We start from the raw sequence: 19,210 nt of genomic DNA on the forward strand, positions 1-19,210 counted from the left end.
TGCAATTATTCAACATTAATTAATTGCTCACTGCACAAAAATCAAGTGCAAGGTATACATGACATGACAGTTATCTGATATAGTCCACATCTTTGATCCCATATATACTTGCATGGTTGCCAGTAGCGACACCGCTCTCTTTGCAGACTCCACTGAGTCCACTCAATCCATTCAAGTGAGCTGGCCAGAGCCCTCCAGCAAAATAGATATTCCCCTGAGGCTTGACCTTTGCAGGGTAGAACTCGTGGAATCGCAGCAAATTGGCAAATCATCATGAGGGATGCTCATTATCTTAAACTGGGAGTTTGAGTCTTTGACCAACTTTTAAAAATCCCTGAACCCTCTTTCTGGAGTGCTGACTTGTACACCCTTAGAACTCGTACAGGATAGAGCACAGCTGTGTGTGTGGGGGCGGGGGTGAACAGTAGGATACTGAAGTATAGAGGTTACAAAATAATGGTTAATTTCAGCATATACAGTTGCACACTAAAAATTATAATCGCTATGCTACACAACACTAGCAGATACTTCAACATGACTGAGTTTGTACATGTAATGAGTACAAACAATAAGTACAAATTACAGTACACACAACAAAATAATGTGTACCCTATTCTCACCATTCCGGCAGCAAAAATTATCTTCTGCATGAGTGTTGTCTTGACTATGTGAGACGTGTGAGGAACGACAGACCCTCTCCAGTCTCCAGGACCAGGCTGCATGGAGGGAGGGACACACTGCGTTAGAGCTATGTATAGCTATCAATAACCTTTACCAAACTGATCATCACAATTGAATCTCTATAACAATGGCATATAATAAGAGCCTCACTGAGTGAGAAATGGGACAGGCTTATACAGCCTCAGGGATACCTGACCTAACACGAGTATATATATAATGCTGCGCATGCAGCACTATATAATATATCCTATTGAGCCAGACTTATGTATAGTATATATACATGCATAATATTATGGTTATACAATAATTATACTAAACAAACTCAAACTCATGCATGTCTATAATAAGTAAGGACCACTATAGTCACAAGATATCTCACTATAGCAGAGGGGACTGTCCCGGGGGGAGTACCAATATAGCCATATATAGTCAGTTAAAACACTAATCAAAACAATGGCTAACACACAAGACAGAGTACACGTTCCAAATCAAAAAATTGAGAGAGATGAAGTGAGAGCTGGTGATCACATATACGTCCATGAAGCTGGAGGCATCTTTAACAAACATGGAACTGTTTACAAGAAGGAAAATGGAGATATGAATGTGGTCTACTATGACAAAAAGTCAGCTTCAATTGCTTCAATTGCTGTACGTAATTCTGTAGCCAGCTCCGCAGTGATAACTGCCTTGCCGCGAGAGGATCTGGCTCCTCATATTGCCTGGATCGAGGATCTAATTAGTGAGAAGGATAGGCGGCATCTTAGCCAGTTAAGGATTTTTCTGTAAGGGTTGTCCCATTTGTGCGAGAGCAAGGAAGGCCCAATCTTTTATAGAAGGTTGTGGCCTCTCTGCCCATCCCACCAGTATAGTGGACATTACCAAAGGTGTAAATGATGCATGTTCTATTTCTCTTACTCTCTGTTCGTAGGATCTTTTCTTTTCTCTTTCATGTATCTTATAGCACGCTGCTAGTGAGCCTCTGTTTGATGGGGCATGGGGGTTGAACACTCGTACATCAAAGTAGGTTTTTTCAAGTCTGCCTCCCCATACCCCATTTGCTGAGATGTCAAGACGAGCACCTTCTTGGGTATTAGCTATGGAAAACCAGAGTGTTTCTTCGGTAATTGGCTGTAGGCCCGGTTCAATGCAAACATCGTTGCATACTTCGGTGAGCAAGTCGGCAGTTAAGTCCCGTATCTCGTTGTGCCTGATAGTCGGGAAACCTCCTTTGGCACATGATAGAGCATGTTCAATAGAGAAAGCTCTGCCACAGTCACAATTTGATGAAGTATTTGTTGGATTCCATCTGTAGCGCAGTGCTAGGGTATCTTGGAATGCTCCCTTGTGTAGGGTAAAGCCATGTTCTGATAGTGGTAGTGCCGTCAGCCACGAGGAAGCGCCCTTCTCGCTGGCAAGATCCATTGCTCTTTGCAGCTAGAGTGTCCGGGAGAAGTTGATTCAACTCCATGGCTTTAGAGGTGTTCTCATGGTTATTCAGCCTTCTAACGTTTTTCTTGTGGTCCAGTTGTGTGTTAAGAGTTTCCAATCCATAAACATGGTCGTGCGATTGAATTCCATCAATGAGAGGCCCACATATAGCGAGTGATGATCGAAATTCGCTGTCTGCCTTCTTCAATGGAATGCTGATACCCAGTCCTCCTAGCCTGGCAGGTATAGTGCATGCATGTATAGGGTTGTTTCTAGGTTGTTCGGTGGTGGTCTCCCTGTAAGGGCTGGGATTAGATTTGTTTGAATACTTATTAGATTCATCGAGTGGTTGTAACAGCTGACCAATGGTAGGCATTACTCGGCTCAGGTAGGTCCATTTGCTCATTAATCCATGTGTTAAATGTGGTGCTATATGACATCTAGGTGAGTTCGCACATGCACACACAAACAAACAACATACCATTATACCCGCTGGCCGCAGGTTAATAATTAAGGACCACTTAGCACTATAGTCACAAGGTATGGCACCAGCAGAGGGGACTGTCCCTATGCAAAAAAAGTGTGGGTGTAACATGCTACAAAAACTATCACTTATAGCATTTCCGAGCCACCTATAATTATATATATAGCATTTCTGCAGACATCTCAATAAACATTACTATGTCAATTGCAACAAAGTAATCAATAGTAATTTATTCTGACGCTGTCGATGAACTGTAAACTAGCTACTTTATCGAGAGCAGTTTTGTACATTAAAATTAATATGATAATTACAAACAGACATACCACCAACATGAAAGACAATAAGAAATCGGATAGCCAACAACTACATCGATTATGGTGCAGCTGTCAATCAAGGTATGTACATTATGTAACCATCTCCTCGCTCTATCAACAATGACGTAGTGAAAGTTAATCTGCACAGTTCGAAGTACCACATGTGGAAGTCGGGAACAATTAATTACTCGACGTATAATTATAGTAATTATAAAAACTCAAAATTGTTGCTTATTAATAATATCAGGCTAATCGTTTTCTCATGATAAATGTATATACATGCGATCGAGGCTATATAGGAATGCATACATACAGAAACTAGACAGAGTTTTCTCCCTAATGAATATTGGTAGGAAAACCCACAAGGGTTCAATTCCCATCACTAATTAATACATTGTACATATAGAAAATGGAAGTGGCTGTACAAGAAGGGAAATGGTACAAGAGAGTTTACCATGCAGCCATTTGATCTAACGTGAAGACCTGCAGCCAGGTGACCACATCTACGTCTATAGAAAGCTATATAGGGATGTACGCACATCACGGTATCTATGCTGGTAAGAACGAAGCAGGAAAACAAATGGTGATTCATTTTATCAACACAAGTACAGGTTCATCGTGCGGATTTGATTGAGGTATTACAAGATGTATCGAAAAAAAGAACGTTGGACTGAAAGGCGCAAAGCCTCGATTGGTTGCACAGCCCACAGATTGCAGGGAAATTCAAAGAGTGGGAAATGATCGACCATGATTGTTGTAAAAAGGATGCCAAAAGTCCAAAGTCTAAAAATAATGGCTGCTGCAGCTGTAGCAGTCTACACAGACAGACACACAAGACACATATACACAAACACATACCGTATACCTCGCTTGTGCATACTGAGGCATAATAATGAAAGCACCGTGGGTATACTGATGCCGCCTTGATGGAGGAAAAAAAAGATTTATTACAAGGAAGCTAAAGTACTATAGCAGACTATTATTAAATACACACATGTAAAGTTACAATTTACATTTAACATTTTAATAGAGTGGGAAATGATCGGCTATGATTATTGCTAAAAAGGTTTAAAGTTCATAATTATTAATAGCTGGCTCTTTTCTCACTCTTGCAGCTATATACTATGCAATAGCTAGCATTCTAGTGGAGAGCTAATTACTAAATAGAATAGCTATATAAGTTATATCAACAGATTTTGCCATACGCTAGAGTCTGAAGAGTCGCAACATACAGACTTCAAAGTCAGCAAAACTAAGCTATAACTCGAGAACGAAGTATTATTTTGTAAATGCAATCCAAGCCTATATTAGATACTCTTACTTGCACTTCATTTATCATTGACCAGCTGTAACAGCCAGTATACAAAGACAGACAGACAGACAAACACACTACCGTACACCTTGCTGCGAATGCACACCGGCCGAGGCATAAATACTACCTTGTTGCCGAGAAACTAGACAATGCACTTTGATCAGTTACTACAGAGTAAAACATTTCGTTTGATTCAGTTAGTGCACTGCATTGCATTCGTTCCGGTATTTCACGCCTACATTTTTCGTTGGTAAAATTTTCATATACATTGTGTAGAGGTCATGCAGCTTGCCCATAAAAATTACCTAAGGTTAGCAGACAATATAGTTAATAATATAGTATAGGGCCAGGACTAGTAGATATTTATACCTATACTACATTATTACCATATCCTCATTGTACGAACCTAAACATCATTTTGTATATATGCATGTATATGCACATTCGTAATATTGCCAGTCATGCTGAGATAGACTAATGAATATTAGCAAATTCATTCCCCTGGGTAACTCCCCCAAAACAGCAGCTACGTCATTAAAACAGCCCAAGAAATTTCCCTCTAAGCAATACACCAATGGAATTCCCCCCTATATAGGCAAACAGTAACTATAAAAGTGCATCAATCAAAACAACAAGATTACAGGTGATCTACAAATTCGTAACAAGATCGATAGCAATGATGGAAGAGCACAATTCTACAAATGAGTGCACTGTTGTACTCGGAGAGAGGTCTCACAGCTGCCCTACATTGAATGAAGAAGATGACTCGGCTAGTAGAGTACACTATATCAGTCATCTACAGCGACGGAGAAACCTGAAACCAGGCGACCATATCTACGTGTATCGAGTCCTCCATTTATACCAGCACCACGGTATCTTCACGGGGGAGGAGGGAGAAGGAGAGGTCATTCACGTCAGTGGACACAAGTTCAGCAAGACTTCGGCTACTGTCACCTCCAGCAGTTTATCAGAGTTCCTTAGTGGTGGACTGCTACATCTGGTCTCCTACAACGATCCTCACACAAATTTCAAGATACGAGGAACTTGTCACACAAGTTGTAGCAGACCAGCTGAAGATGTGGTGAGCACAGCAAAGGAATTCTTAAATAATCCAGACAGCTGGGGCAAATATAATTTAGCATATCGGAACTGTGAAACTTTCGCTTACTACTGCAAAATAGGGACAGAATCTTTGATCGGTAACACAAGCGTTAACTACAAGCCTCGGGAACGCTCAACAACCAACAGAGTACAAGGTACAGGACCACTTGCCAAACATTTACTAGCTACATTAGTGGATGAGGAAGAATTTTGAGAATGGATTATGCATGCTAATTAAAATATATGTCACACACATGCACATTGATATACATTATAATAGTGAGGCTGTACCTGTAATACAAGTTGATTAAATTTTTTCTCGTTATACATATTATGTGCTGATATATATCAATGTAAAAATTAATGGTGTTCAATCACAGAGTACTTAATTTAATGATTATATATATGGACTGATAAAAAAAAATAAGGTAGAAAAGATTGTTAACGCAATAGCTTTGTTGTGTGTGTGTGTGTGCATGTTCCTGATCCAATCTACTATATTCATTTACGTATAATTATGCCAAGCGGTATAGAGCGTAAACATAGTTACAAGATGTCACCCGTAGAGTGGAGTGGGGCTGTCCCGGAGGAGTATCCATCGTTCTTACAAGCCATGTATGTCACAGTATTCATGAAACTTAAGTCTATGAAAATCACCTAGCTTGACAGAATCAAGATCGAGGCAGTCAGTGTTCAATGACTTAGTAAGGTAATAATAATAATAGCAACTGCACAAAAAAACAGAACACAAGGACAGATAATTCTAGACTAAATTAAGCAACACTAAATATAGAACAGTATCACATGATGTCCAAACTATGTAATTGTCATTTCATTACTGACAGTAAAGCCCACCATAACTTCTATATATAGGTAATATAGTGACAATGGCAGCATAGATAAAAGAGAGAAATGGATAGGAAACACTTAGCGCCTCGAAAACTATCCGCGTTTCACTCCGGGATTTATTTGAGGCCACCTACTGTATACATGGAAAAAAATGGCCAAAAACACACAAATGATAATTGTCTTACTGTCAGTGTGAGAATCCTGCTGCTGAACTTTTACTTCTGTTTAATATACTTGAGGCTATATGACACACAGTACACTACTTATTTAGGTTGTTCTAGCTGTATTATAGGTCAGAAACATCCTGAAGTAGTGAAAGCAATGCTCATTCTGTACACCTCTAGCTACTTCCTAGCAATCCCAAAATTGTTTCTGTTATTTCTAAATGATACCTAATATAAAGGGACATTAAATTGAAGTTGTAGGGAGACTTGGATTTTCCAAAACAGCCGTAGAAGTAGTTTTCCTGGGGGTAGGGAGCGAAACACGGCTGTATCTAAGCTAGCTCAGTGTATGTATTTTATATGCAGCTTATGGGATCACGTGATCAGTTTCCAATCCATGTAGCTCTTTTATCCCTATAATGGCAGTATAGCTTCATACAAGGAAGATCTAATTCCAGTTACACTATAGCCATTTCACCATTAAAATTAAAATGAGGAGACCATATTTCAAAGTTGTTTGTAATAGATATAGCATGATACCGAGTGCATGTTTTATACAGGCACAAGCACAATGAAAGTTGCCTGTGTATTTCAAGTGATAATTTATATCACGATGACCCCTTACCACTTGACATCATGCCTCGAGACTACGCGACCGTGTAATAATAATTACAACAATAGGGAACTTTATGACTTTTATTACACCATTGACAACGTGATATAAATTACTTACAAAGCATTGTGTGTGATCATATGTAATGCGCTATTATAATTATCTATTGGATAGAATTACGTACACTGATTATTTGCTATAGCTGCATCTACTGCACTTGAAAGAGAGGAATATAAGACTGATGAAACTCAGTTAATCAAAACCTCTGATCTGATACTTATAGCTGATTATTTTGATGATGTGGAACTCTACTTGGAAGCATTTGAACTGTCTACTGCTGAGCAAACTGATGTCAAAAACTTAATAACAAAGGGCACTCAAATAGCAATGAATGAATGCTTATCTATTTGGAAACGACATAACCCTTCCACAGCTACAGTCAGGACATTGCTAAATATCTTAAAAAAATTGAGAAAAGAAGAAATAGCATTAAAAGTTCGAAGGTACTGTTTACTAACTGCTATATATATTATGTACGTACGTATATAGCTATATACACAGTTGTTTGAAAATTAATCTTTGGTCACAAAAAAATAAAAGTCGATCAATGGCCAAGTCTGTCGATCATTATAATCATTATACTACGCCCACTCACTGAAACATCTGTGTTTGTGTCTCCCCGTCAGACGGGCACACTATATCGAGGAAGTATAATTATACATTATACAACTCCAGTCCTCAGTCAGGTAGCAAAAAGAGGACTTTCCCGGGGGAAGTACATGGCTATATATAATAATAATAGTCAGTATAATTATAATTATTGGAAAGCACACAATGCAACTGTTATACAGTCAGAGCCTCCAAGTATACGGTTACTTCAGGATTTATACGGATTTCTCTTTTCTAATACGGTTATACGGAATTAATTCGGATATAGACATGTGCTGCACTGTATACTTGTGACCTTTTGTCAGCTTACAGAATAACTGGCCTTAGTTTTGTGAAATGGGCAGTGAATTAAGTGTCTAGTAGCATCCCTTATATATACAGCTGCATGTAGTAACTCTATATGTCCTATAAATATATTATACTGGTGGGGAGTCTGATATTGATATAAATCCCCTCCCCCCCCCCCCCCCGGGGCGACTATTATAAAACCACTAAACAGTTTACCATGCTTTTACATCGTTTATACTGAAAAATTAACTTAAGTTTCTACTTGCATGGGGAGGCTATGGCTATATATGCATGTGCAGTGCAGTGCAGTATCTGTACTCAAACAATGGCTGACTGACAAGACAGAGTGGGATTTACACGTACTAAATTCATTGTTATAATGTATATGCATGTGATAGACTAATGAATATTGGTGATCAGTACCACAAATGCACTCCCCTGGGTAACTCCCTCCAAAACTGCAGCTATAATTATGTATACGTAAGTAAAACAGCTCAACAAAACGGAATTTCCCTTATATAGGTAACACACTATAAAAACAAAGCAATCAAAAATCCTTATCATATACAAGTGTTTAGATAATTTAAACAAGTGTTTAGATAATTTATAACAAGATCTATAACAATGATGGAAGAACACAATTCCACAAATGAGTGCACTGGTGGACTCCGAGAGAGGTCTCACAGCTGCCCTACATTGAATGAAGAAGATGACTCGGCTAGTAGAGTACACTTTGCCAGTCATCTAAAGCGACGGAGAAACCTGAAACCAGGCGACCATATCTACGTGTACCGAGTCCTCCATTTATACCAGCACCACGGTATCTACACAGGGGAGGAGGAAGAAGGAGAGGTCATTCACGTCAGTGGACAAAGATTCAGCAAAACTTTGGCTACTGTCACCTCCAGCAGTTTATCAGAGTTCCTTAATGGTGGACTGCTACATCTGGTCTCCTATAACGATCCACACACAAAACTCAAAATACGAGGAACTTGTCACACGAGTTGCAGCAGACCAGCTGAAGATGTGGTGAGCACAGCAAAGGAATTCTTAAATAATTCCGGGAGCTGGGGCAAATATAATTTAGCGTATCGGAACTGTGAAACGTTTGCTTACTACTGCAAGACAGGGGCAGAATCTTTGATCGTTAACTCCAGCATCAACGATAATGATCTTCGGGAATTCGTGATAAGTAACAGAGTTCAAAGTACGGGACCATTGGCCAGACGTATACTACCTCGTCGGGACAGTTCAAACGATGACAAAGAAGATAAATGATAATGAAAATACCACATATATACACACACATAATTATTGCTACATATACTATATGAATCTTTCTCTTTTTAATGTGCTTGATATTAATGATATTCAAATTAATGATAATGGTCTAAAGCCATAAATATCATATGGCTGATCTATCTACTTCCTTCCAAAAAAGAAACTATAGACAAAAGCTTATATCCTGAAAAAGGCATTTCCAGGGAGACTCCCAAGCAAGCATGTAGAATTATTATAAATCAAGATTACAGAAACTACATGCACACACTAACAAGAAAATGGCAGCGGCTATATTTATACATAAAGGGGAAAATTCATGTACAAGAGAGAGTTAAACTTGTGTGTATACTTATACATATGTGTGTATATCCCCAAACTGATGATTCTACCCTCAGAGTAAAGTTATTAGTAATACAATACAGCCGGTCAACCTGAAACGAAGAGACCACATTTACACCTACATATAAAGTAGAGAATCTATTTCCATCACGGTATCTACATCGGCAAGAGAATACAGTAGACTCTCGTTAATCCAGTCACCCTTGGCCGGAACAGCGAGGTGGTTGTATTTCAGAAAATAGCCGTGGCTAAAAAAACGACCTTACCTTGAATCTAATGACTATATAATTTTGCGGTTCTTCCTCGAGGATAATGAAGGAAAATGAATCATTTTGCTCTCTATTTAAGTGTAATCCGATCTTATTTGCCAAACCACACTCAAAACGTCATATATATATATGGCCGTTAAAATTATATTGAAAACCTTGTTTGGGGCAGCCAGCACGGGCCAGTATAATTATACAGAATAGTGAGTGGCCGTATTTCAGGGTGATTTTTGTGCAGTAAACATCTAGCTAGCATTCAGTGCCAAACCAAATGGCCGGTATATCAAGGTGGCCGTACTTCAAAGGGCCGGAATAGCAAGAGTCTACTGTGCATAATTACACTTCACCAGAGATTCAGGAAAGCAAATCCTAGTCAGCCAGCAAAGAACCCTGGTGAGTCTTAGAAATTTGGCTTCTGGAATATATATGTTGCGGTAAGCAAAAAAAAAACAAAGAAGCAACAACCACAATCATAATTCTAGCTTTCTACGTTAGTGACCCTTTTCCATTGCTCCTGGGACGGGATCACTTCAGCTGTAAATACGTACCTCGAATAAAGGTCGCGTGTAGCTAGCCAGCCATGCAGCAGCCAGCCCATTGCTCCTGGGATGGGATCACTTCAGCTGTAAAAACGTACCTCGAATAAAGGTCGCGTGTAGCTAGCCATGCAGCCATGCAGCCAGCATGCAAGTTCAATTACTTTTGCTCGCTTTTATTCGCCAACAAAGCTTTATAACATCAAAATCTACCACTATCAAAAGGTTATCCACGCTGTAAACGCAGATCTCTGGCATCCAGGTGAGTATATAGATTCAGACATTATAAACAAACAAACAGACAAACCAAACGACTACTAGCTATAACCCGTGGCTGTCCACATTTTTGTATCTTTTGCAAGACTGGAAAAAAAGTTAAACTTTTTTATACTATCTTCGAAGGCATATTATAGATCAAACTCATAACATGTGGGTGTTTCCTGTTGCGTTTGCATACGACACACTGGACATGCTATCAGAAGCAATCACATCACCAATGAGATCAACAATAACATAATTATAACGTGTATGTACCTCTCAATAAACAATTTTCTACACACTGTACACAAGTACCGTAACATTGTAGTCAATTACGTGTTTATGATGTATATACTGTAATTACTGCATTAAAGTTTGTATCCAGTAATTGCATGTTGTCAATTAAGCGCTGCAATTGCATGGCCGTGGCTAAAGCAACGAAAACTGTACTCATAACTCATAATGATCAGACGAGTGTGCGATGTTCTGACATGCACTAACTAAAGAGACAAAGCCAAACTAAAGGCCACCATACACCAGGCAACTTTCAGGAAATTCACCAATATACAACTGTTGCACCAGTTGCAACCAGCCGCAAACAACTGGTTTACAATACACACTTGTACTGCCTGCCTGTATATACAATGGACAAAATTATGACAGCATATAGGTATTGTGGTTTAATCTTTAGGCCACAATTATGTTGCCTGAAGTTGACCTTCATGTAGGGAGGAATTAAGAAGCCAAAACCTGTCACACCCCCTACAGGGTACAGGGGCATAGCTATATCACTAGTACTGTGTCCTGCATGGTTGCCCCCCCCCCCATGCAAGGAGCTTGCTGAGAAAAATTGCAATGCAGGGCTATACCGTATAGCGGGTAATTTTCGTGGGGTAAAAATTCGTTTATTTGGAAAACAGTGGTTTTTGTGAGTAAAAATTTCGTTTAGTCTCGTTCCTGCACTGCATTCATACGTTCCGGTAAGCCACGCCTACGTTAACATTTTGTGAAGGTCAGCTTGCCCACGAAAATAACGAATTTTTACCCCACGAAAATTACCCGCTATACGGTAGTAAATATGTACACATAATTATGCCTCGAGGCGTAGCCGCACGAGGGATACGGTAAAGCTGACTGTGTGTGTGTCTGTCTGTGTGTGTGTGTGTGTATTCCAGCTATAACTGCTCAACGGTTACAATGCGACGAAAACTAACAGCTTCTATAGGCTTCTAGCCACGTTCTCTTGGATTTTGATTCGTGGATTAGCAAACTAAAGCTTCTTTCTCGAGTTATGGCTAGTTTGACTCACATTGAAGGCTGTTGCAGTCTCTTCAGAATCTTTCATAGCATCATCTGTCCGCACAAACTTTCTATTCAACATATGAGTTAGCCTTGCACTAAAGCGCTAGCTTTTTGTTAGCTACAATACTCAGAAAATATCTGTTAAAACAGCTAGCTAGCAGTACAGTAGCCATTTGTAAAATTGATCTCTTTGGACACACCCTTTAATTATTCCTGTGGATGTAATGCGCATGCGCGCTCATTCCCCATGTGTGAGAAAATAATATCCAAGATCCAGATCCAGATCCTCCTGGCAGAATCATCTTTGTCTTGAGGGCCTGGTAAGCCACAAAACACTACCATATAACAATATAGATAACAATATGCATGTACACAGGTCTTTTCTTCTTAGATATTATATACACTGAACTACAGATCCTGGAAGAATCAATTTTCTTCTTTCTTGATGTCCTGGTAAGCCACATAATACAAAAAATAATAACTTACAATAGATGCATGTAAATAAGTCTTTTCTTCTCAGTGACTTTATATAGATAAGCTAACTTTAATATAAAATTCATTATAGATAACACTCTAATACTTTTGAGCGAAAGCAAAAACATGGCGAGAGGCATTAGCACAGCGCCAGCTTGAACACTAGTTATATTAGGTTACAAAATCACGCATGAACAACTTTGTATGTGTATGTACATTTGTAATCTTGCCGAGTCAGTGAACTGACCATGCAATCACGCTGAGATAGACTATAATAATTATAATATTGGTGATCAGTGCCACAAATGCATTCCCCTGCATGGGTAACTCCCATCAAAACAATATGTATACATGCAGTATATTCAATGGAAATCCCTTACAAGTTATAGGATAAAACTATAGTGTTCCCCACACAAGAAAAGAAAGGTGGGCTGCTCATGCAGCCTCTGAACATTAATTTTGGCAAAAAAGCTAGCTATACATCTGCGGTCACTTTTCCACCTTTTTAGCTGATGATCATGTCCTAGTATTCAGCATGATCTATAATTAAACAACCTATGGGGCAGGGCCATATGTAAAAATGTTTGTAGAGAATCAAGACCCTGATTTATGATTGGACAACAAAATCACCACAAAGCACATACAATAATTGTAGACCCAGGACTTTCAGCTTGTTTGCATTGTTTACAAAAACTATCCACATGCACAATAAACAAAAGCCACCTATAGCATATCCATTATAGATGTATCAGTCAACGTTACTATGTCAACTGTAACCATGCAGACAGTAACAGTGTGGATAAATCAATAGTAAAACGTATAGTGCAGTTAAATAGCTATACTTTGTTTTTGTACATGATTATGAATGGATGCACATAGACCACCAACATAAAATGATAGTTTAATGCTAACTGCAGCTATATACGATTATGGTACAGCTGTCAATCAAGGTATGTACATTATGTAACATCTCCTCGCTCTATCAACAATGAGGAGTGAAAGTTAATCTGCACAGTTCACATAATTAATTAATACTATTATTAAGAAGCACCACATGTGAAGGTCGGGAACAATTAATCACTTGCCGTATACTTACCTAGCTAGCGTATTATTATGCATATTCACCAATGGAAATCATAAAGTCAGGAATCAACAACCCCATCCCCTCATTTCGTTTCCAATTCCTCTTCCTCTTCTATCTATGGTTCTCACACACCCACCCACTCACTGAGACGTTTCCCTGTGCATCTCCGTCAGGAATGATGACTCCAAACTCTGTCTTGAACGTGGTACTGGCGGGAATCACCCCCATAGAACCGAACACACCCATCCCCCCTCAGGGTCCTTGGACGAGGCTACCTGCCGGCCAGGGATACAGATCACAGAAATTTATACTGAAAATTATATTGTAGCAATAAAATATGCAAAAGTAGTTACTAATCGACAAAGCCATTTACCATTTCATTGATTTCGAAGTTCTTTAGCTCCATCGTTAAGTTCTATATAGGGACACAAAGGATGGACCTTACTGTACCAGTGATAATATTTGTAACTTACGGTACCAAAACAGTTCAAAACTATTGATCCTCATTCACCCCACGCCCACACACTCTCACAACCTCACACCAGTCTCCTCTTTGTGAGCTCCTGCAGTGCCTTGCTCTCCGGCCCCAATGACAAGCTGTGTTGCTGGGAGACCATCCCCATACTGGCAGGCAAATAACCTCTGATCTCTCCCTCCACTGAGCAACAGATCAACTCCTCTTTGCCGTCCAATCGGTAGTCAGCCTGAGAGGGGGGCGGGGTGGGAGGTTGCTAAAACCATACACTAGAAGCACAATCTGATAGTGTGTTGGAAAAGCTTACTGCACAAAACCAATTTTAGAATGCAAAGTATATATACACATAGCTATATGATATTACAGGTATACACGCAGGTATTTCAAAGGGCTACCAAATGTAATTGTGAACCTATAATAGCTCAAGTTATGAGCACTCAAAGTGATCGATCAAAACAAGCCCATTTTCGAACAAATCACCAAGGTCATAATAGCCCATGTTAATGGATACGAAAGCAATCACTAATCTAAACACATCATTAGATGGCCATGTTGTACCAATACACCTACATGTGATACATGTATAATCCCCTCCCTACACACAGAGCTCACTGTTACTATACACTAATCCCTTCACCTGCACAATGCCGGCCACGGTGGAGGAGAAGGTGTCCTTGTAAATGACATTACCGGTTTGACTGCTACGAACGTCCACCTTCCCACTCGACCATCCTGTTATCACATCAGGCACTCCGTCCTCGTTCATGTCAAACCTTGCCATACATATCGGCTGGTGCTTCGACTGTGTGTGGGTGTGTGGGGTGAAACAGTACTTATAGTTATGAATATCCATTACTTGATCGTCCATACATTTTCAGTTTTCAAAAAGAAGATGGTATATTCTACAGGCTTTGAGGGACAGATAGTTAGACACACCCCTAGACACTCCCACACTCACTTTGATCCTCTAGAATCTCTCTTGTCCGCTGTACACGCCCACTATTCCATTGGCGAGGGCGTAACTGAACTTGTCTCCCTGCAGGGGACCACAGCGCCACCACTGCCTCCGCCTCGTTAATCTCTGTGCAAGTAAACATAAGATACGTCAAGTGAAGTTGTGACAGGCAACATGTATGTATGTTCAGCTATACTCACTATCCTATCCAAACTCTCCCTAAAGGTGGACCAAATTAATAGGCAATCTCTCAAATATGACCGTTGATAACATATTAAAAGATCTCGGAAATTGGATCCACGTAATTTAAGTTATGGCAGCTGAAAGTACTCTAACTATGAGCACTCTGGTTATGTGGTCACAGCTTGTGTACAAAACAACACCTCTGTATAACAGTCTAAACTTTGCTCTCCAAATGTACAGCAGGAGGCTCCACTACACACAACACATGTCCATACACACACAGAGCTATACAGCTGCAGACACTAGCTCACCTGCGTACAGTTCATCGCCCTGGAACACTCTGATGTCATAGTCCTCAGAGCCGACCAGCAGCTAACTCCTCCCATCAGAGTTAAAGTCCGCCAGGGCCAGCGAGCACACATTGTCCCCGGTTACCTAGGCAGGTTGTCAAGGCATGAGCAATAGCTATAATAATTATTGTTACATTCGATAGTAGCTAGTCTTAATACATAACAAAATTGAAGAGGAACCATTTCATAGTGGTACTGAGTAGATACTCACTGTCCAGAACGAGTCTTGTCCCTCATGGTCCAGTCCAGTGATTGCACAATTACCCCCAACAAAGGCCAGGGGCTTACTCATGTCCGCCAGCTGCCCTGGTATTAGCTCTGTCAGGCAGCTGCATAGAGAGTATAAAGTGTTTGGACCTGTGTCATAGTAAGTCAAATCTTATACAGACATTGTTGGTTTTAGGGTGGCCACTATAGACAGTTTTTACTGTACATACTATCAGGAGTTACCCAACTGGTACAATCACGGCATTGCACATACATTGCACATACATGTAAATCTCAAACTAATGCATTTTGTGTTAACAATATATAGAAAGGCAATACAAATAAGTAACCGTTTAGTTATTCCTACCCCAGGGTATACCACACCCACCACCCCTCCCCCTCACCTCCTTATAGAACAGCTCAGAGTTTTGCTCCACATCATATGCCAGTCCGTTGTTTGGGTACCCACCACCAACACGTCCTGGTCCAGTTCCGGATCCAGTTTCCCCGCTGCCAATGATGTCACATGTTGTCCGATGCTCAGCAGAGTGATGTCAGAGTCTGAGGACGAGACAGAGAGACGTGCAGTGGATATGGTTGAGGGGGAGGGGCTGGACATACGATGGTGAGGTGTGTGTATGAAAACCTGCACAGAATAAAAATACAGTGGAACCTCTGTTAACAACCAGCTCCCAGTTGCTATATAACGGCCAGGCACCCAGGTCCCAAATGAACAGTTTACAACCTCTCAAAAAAGGCCACCTCTCAAAACATTGTCCACAAAGGTGTCCGTTATAGAGGGATTCCACTGTAATCATTAGCGAGAGTTTTGCATCTGTTGTATATTATTGTAAGCACGAACCCAAGAGCTGTTTTTATAATCAGTTGTATATAATTATTGTAAGAAGATTGTAAGAACAGGGAACCTAAGAGCCAACGTGTGACGTGAATGTCGAGAGGTGCACTGTAATTAGAATTAACACTACCTTTCCACCATTTGTAGCTGCAGTTAGCGATGGATGCTTGCCATCGTAATGTCCGACCGTCACCAGTCTGGGAAAGATCTTCTGGTTCAGTTTGAGCGTGAAAATGGGCACCAGCATCTTTGTTTAGATATAATATTATGGGCTTGATTGCGAAAGGATAAATAAAGGGGGCGTAGCTGCTCACCTGCAGCCTTTTTCATCAACGATCATTTCCATTTGAGCAAATTTTAATCACTGCATTTTATTCAACATTGTTTTTAATCACAAAATAGCAATACAGTTATCTGATATAGTCCACATCTTTGATCCCATACTTGGTTGCCAGTAGCGACACCGCTCGCTTTGCCGATTCCAGTCCACTCACAATCCATGCAAGGGAGCTGGCCAGATGCCCACCAGCAAAATAGATATTCCCTTGAGGCTTGACCATTGCAGGGTAGAACTCGTGGAACTGTCCAGGCAGGTAGAATGTCATTCCCCACCAATCTATTTCAAAAGCTTGGCTCAGGAAATGTTCACTCCCTGGTTCACCTCCAGCGTATTCTTGGGCAATGTCCACTTCCGGATAGAGTGATTGAAGATCGTGCAGAGCCCTCTTTATCTTGTCCTCTTTCGACAGAATTCTCCACTGCATAGAGTCACTGTTCCAATTGTAGACATGAAGTACTCCTTTTTCTTTTTCTCCCACTCCGTAGTCAGGATATATAACCCAGTGAATTGGCAAGTCTGTCGTTGACTGACCACCAAACGAGGGTGGGGGGTTTAAATCAGGTCGCTCCCAAAATCTCGAGTGAAATCGCAAGCCAAATTTACTCATAGGATCAAACAACGTTGCCCTCATAGCTTGTTCTGCGTCCGTACCAAAATATGGTCTTTCGGGAATGAGACGAAGTAAAGGCAAAGGAACAGCCATAATCACAGCATCAAATTCTTCGTAGATCAGATCTTTTGTTTTGGGTTGAGAAAATCCAATTTTAACACTCTGATTTGACTGTGATAGCGACTCGACTTTTGAGTTTAACAAAATCACTCCATTTCTTCTTTGAACGGCTTCAGCACACAATTCTGGGAGCTTGGACATACCTCCTTTGATAGTTTTCCATGTTAGCTGGAAATCAAAAATGCCATCAAAGAAAAACTGTTCCAACAGTCCATCACGCAAGTCGTTGGTCTGACAACACATAACTTCAACATAGTTGATTTTCTTGGAACTCCAACCCAGATCACGAGAGAGGTATTCCCGAAAAGACATGTCGTGGTATTTCATCAAAGATGCTTCAAAATTGGTCTCAAATGCTTCAGAGAGAGGTTTCAGTGCCTCAAGATATAATTTATTGGCTTCTCCATCGGCTACAGCATCTTCCGGAAATCCAAGCTCTTTGTAGTGTTCAGCAGCATACTTAGCAGACATAATGCAACCATTCTTCTGTTTCGTATTGTTGACAAAAACTCGGTTTCCCTCTAAACTCAAATACTTGAAATCCATCAGCTCAATAGGATCGTCTGGGAACTGTTTGTTGAGAAACTCAATGAGTGAAAATACAGGTCGGTGACTATCAATGCATGGAATTCTCATAGCGCCAGCTTCAAAATACTGATTTGGCTCAGACGAGAAACGGTAAGTGTACACAGAGCCTCCTACTCTGTCACTGGCATCGAAAATCTTGACTTCAACTCCTGGAAAGTGTTGCTGTAAAAGAATCGCTGAATATAAGCCAGACATTCCACCCCCCACGATGCCGACACTAAATTTAGGAGGGAGGGAGAGGGGAGCATGGTCCTCTGTGCGGTTCAGACCTGCAGCTCTGTCCAGGTACTCTTGGTATTTACTGAGCAGAGATGCTGAGGAAGTGCTATTCGCCATTGTTTCCAGGATGACTGAGCAAATTGGATGACCTCCATTACTAGCCGTGTATAATGAAAAGTTGGTTAGTCTCGAATACCCGCCTCAATCTATTTTAGGTTGAGGCGGGTATTCGAGACAACATGTTGGTAGTATACAGTGGAACCTCCATTAACGACCACCTCCAAAGAGCAACCACACGCTATATAAAACGGCCAAGAGCTCAGGTCCGGATTGAAACTACAATGACTTCAATGTAAAGCAACCTCTCAGGAGCGACCACCTCTCTACTCCGTATAACGAGCAGCTTTCTAGTCCCCAACTAGCTTTAGCAATGGAAAATTACCTCCCAGAAGGGACAGCCACACCCAGAATTAGCAGAAAATTATTGCTGAGATAGCATTATTGTGAAAACCTGGCTGTAGCTTGTCTCTACAGCCTTTTCAAAGCTTGTATGAGCTAAAGAAGCAGTTAGCAAAGCTCCAAGTCCAAGATTCATTTGCAGCAAGAAATGAGTCATAGAAAATACATAGCTGGCAATCGAAACCTCCCAAGGAAGACCACCTCTCTATAACGGCCAAAAGGCTGGTCCCCAATGGTGTCCGTTTTATGGAGGTTCCACTGTATTGTTTGCTACAAGAATGGTGACTACAAGTGCTCATGCTTGGGCTAAAATTAAAACTCATGCATGCATACGCATGTACGTGCCTGTACAACAATTATAAAAAATAGTCTGCATTCGCAGCGTTGATGATAGCTATATACACA

At 40.5% G+C, this 19,210-nt stretch overlaps 2 protein-coding genes and 1 pseudogene across 2 annotated transcripts; 1 reads left to right on the forward strand and 2 right to left on the reverse strand.

The window, feature by feature from the left end:
* Window positions 1-14: 14 nt before the first annotated feature.
* LOC135334330 (Bardet-Biedl syndrome 2 protein homolog) lies at window positions 15-16,760 on the reverse strand (annotated as a pseudogene).
* On the forward strand, window positions 8,531-9,181 carry LOC135333097 (uncharacterized). Its single transcript, XM_064528022.1, has one exon. The coding sequence runs from the start codon at window positions 8,531-8,533 to the stop codon at window positions 9,179-9,181; it is 651 nt and encodes a 216-aa protein (XP_064384092.1).
* A 76-nt stretch (window positions 16,761-16,836) lies between the features above and the next one.
* On the reverse strand, window positions 16,837-18,517 carry LOC135334314 (putative L-amino-acid oxidase YobN). The gene has a single exon (XM_064529453.1). The coding sequence runs from the start codon at window positions 18,461-18,463 to the stop codon at window positions 16,880-16,882; it is 1,584 nt and encodes a 527-aa protein (XP_064385523.1). The 5' UTR covers window positions 18,464-18,517; the 3' UTR covers window positions 16,837-16,879.
* Between the last annotated feature and the right edge of the window lie 693 nt (window positions 18,518-19,210).

The sequence above is a fragment of the Halichondria panicea genome, chromosome 3 (genome assembly GCF_963675165.1).
Source record: "Halichondria panicea chromosome 3, odHalPani1.1, whole genome shotgun sequence".
Taxonomy (NCBI): Eukaryota; Metazoa; Porifera; class Demospongiae; order Suberitida; family Halichondriidae; genus Halichondria; species Halichondria panicea.